Here is a 2,113-nt window from a genome sequence, read left to right as displayed (position 1 = left end):
TATTGACGAAATTCGCTAACGAAAACGAAATACGGGCAGAAAACTCGTTCAAACTTCACCGTTCTGAAAATTGAGAAAGGCGGAATGTGTCTTACCTTGCGTACACCAATTTCTTGAACTACTGCAACGGACGAAAACGGACGGGAGTCGCCCAAAAATCACATTTCCTTCTTTTTCCTTCATTTTTCTATCTCCTTGGCTTTTCTCTCTCTTCAAAATATCTCATTTCTATATATATCCAGACTGATCGTCCCGGACGATCGCAACTTCGTCCCGGGACGAAGTGGCTCTGGACGAATTTCGTCCAGACAAAATTAATTAATGTCCCTGGACGACTGGGCTCTATAAAATTTTCGTCCAGACGATCCAAATTTCATCCAGACGAACCATGCAGCCGAATATGTTTTCATGCACAACCTGTACCGATCGTCCCGGACGATCCAACTTCGTCCGGACGAACCTGGAACAAAAAATGTTTTTACAATCTCCCCAACTTTAAAAAAATATCGTCCTCGACATTGCCAAACCAAAACTCAGTTAGAAAAGATACGGATATGCTTGTTTCATGTCCGACTCCTTCTCCCAAGTCGCTTCTCGTGCAGTTCGGTGCTTCCACTGCACCTTAACCATCGGAATCTGTTTACTTCTTAACTTACGAACATCATAAGCTAGAATCAACTCGGGTTCTTCTTTATATCTCAGATTCTCCTGAATCTTAACCTCATCAACAGACAACTTCTTTCTAGAGTCAGATATCCATTTTCTCAAAGAAGATACGTGGAACACATTGTGCATCTCAGACATCTGATCAGATAGTAACAGTCTGTAAGCAGACTTATCAATCCTTTCAAGAATTTCAAACGGTCCAACATACCTTGGACTAAGCTTACTCACTCTTCCAAATCTACTCACACGCTTCATCGGACTGCCAAATCTACTCACACCCTCCATTTTTACAAAGTCACCAACTTGAAAGCCTCAACAGATCTTCCAGTACCTGAATGATGAGATTCATACATAATCTCTTTCCTCAGATCTCCAAACACAGAAATCCACAACCTGTTCTTGCATAAAATAGTACCAGAATCAGAAACTCGGAGTTCATGCTTCTTATCAGAGTCAATCTGAGCAATCAATGTTGAATAATCAGAATCTAACTTCTGGGCTTCCTGACTCTTTTCTTCAAAAGAAGACTGAATGCTCAATTGAGTCAAAACTCCGGAATCCAAACCACTGGAGGAAATCACCTCCAACTGCAACCGTTCCATATCACGAATGAGAAATCATTAGAAGTAAGCTGAATACCAGATAATCCAGAAGATTTCCTGCTCAGAGCATCTGCTACCACATTAGCCTTACCAGACTGATACTGAATCGTCAAATCGTAATCCTTGATCAACTCAAGCCACCTTCTTTGCCTAAAATTCAGATCCTTCTGAGTAAAAATGTACTTCAAACTCTTGTGATCCGTGAAAATCTCACATTTGATGCCATACAGATAGTGACGTCAAATCTTCAAAGCAAAAATAACTGCAGCTAATTCCAAATCATGTGTCAGGTAATTCTTCTCATGTGGTTTTAACTGTCTCGAGACATAAGCAATTACCCTACCATTCTGATGTAGCACACATCCCAAACCTTTCAGTGAAGCATCACTGAACACTTAAAATCTTTCTGTACCTGACAGAAGTGCTAACACTGGAGCTGAAGTTATACAATCCTTCAATATCTGAAAATTAGCCTCACACTCCGTTGTCCAAATAAAAGCTACTGACTTCTGAGTCAGTCTCGTCAGAGGCGTGGCAATCTGAGAAAATCCTTTCACAAACTTCCTGTAATATCCAGTCATGCCTAAGAAACTACGTATCTCAAATACCGTAGTAGGCCTTGGCCAACCTGCAACAGCCTGAATCTTCTGGGGATCAACAGAAAAGCCTTCACCGCTAACCACATGCCCCATAAATGAAATGCTATTCAGCCAGAATTCACACTTGGAGAACTTAGCATACAATTGATGCCGTCTCAGAGTCTCCAACACCATGCTCAAATGTCTGGCATGATCATTCTCAGAAGCAGAATATATCAGAATATCGTCGATGAAGACGATCACAAA

General features: G+C 41.1%; 1 protein-coding gene across 1 annotated transcript; it reads right to left on the bottom strand.

Annotated features, from left to right (window-relative positions):
- Nucleotides 1–537: 537 nt before the first annotated feature.
- LOC110110553 lies at nucleotides 538–951 on the bottom strand. Its single transcript, XM_020842082.1, has one exon. It carries the CDS (start codon nucleotides 949–951, stop codon nucleotides 538–540), a length of 414 nt encoding a protein of 137 aa, XP_020697741.1.
- Nucleotides 952–2,113: the final 1,162 nt, after the last annotated feature.

The sequence above is a fragment of the Dendrobium catenatum genome, unplaced genomic scaffold (genome assembly GCF_001605985.2).
Source record: "Dendrobium catenatum unplaced genomic scaffold, ASM160598v2 fragScaff_scaffold_898, whole genome shotgun sequence".
NCBI classification, from domain to species: Eukaryota; Viridiplantae; Streptophyta; class Magnoliopsida; order Asparagales; family Orchidaceae; genus Dendrobium; species Dendrobium catenatum.
Note: the sequence above shows the minus strand (reverse complement) of the source record. Positions and strands in the feature narration are given on the sequence as shown.

Excerpts from the sequence above, each read along its gene's own strand:
- LOC110110553 (XM_020842082.1), bottom strand. The coding sequence starts at position 951 with ATGGAGGGTGTGAGTAGATTTGGCAGTCCGATGAAGCGTGTGAGTAGA.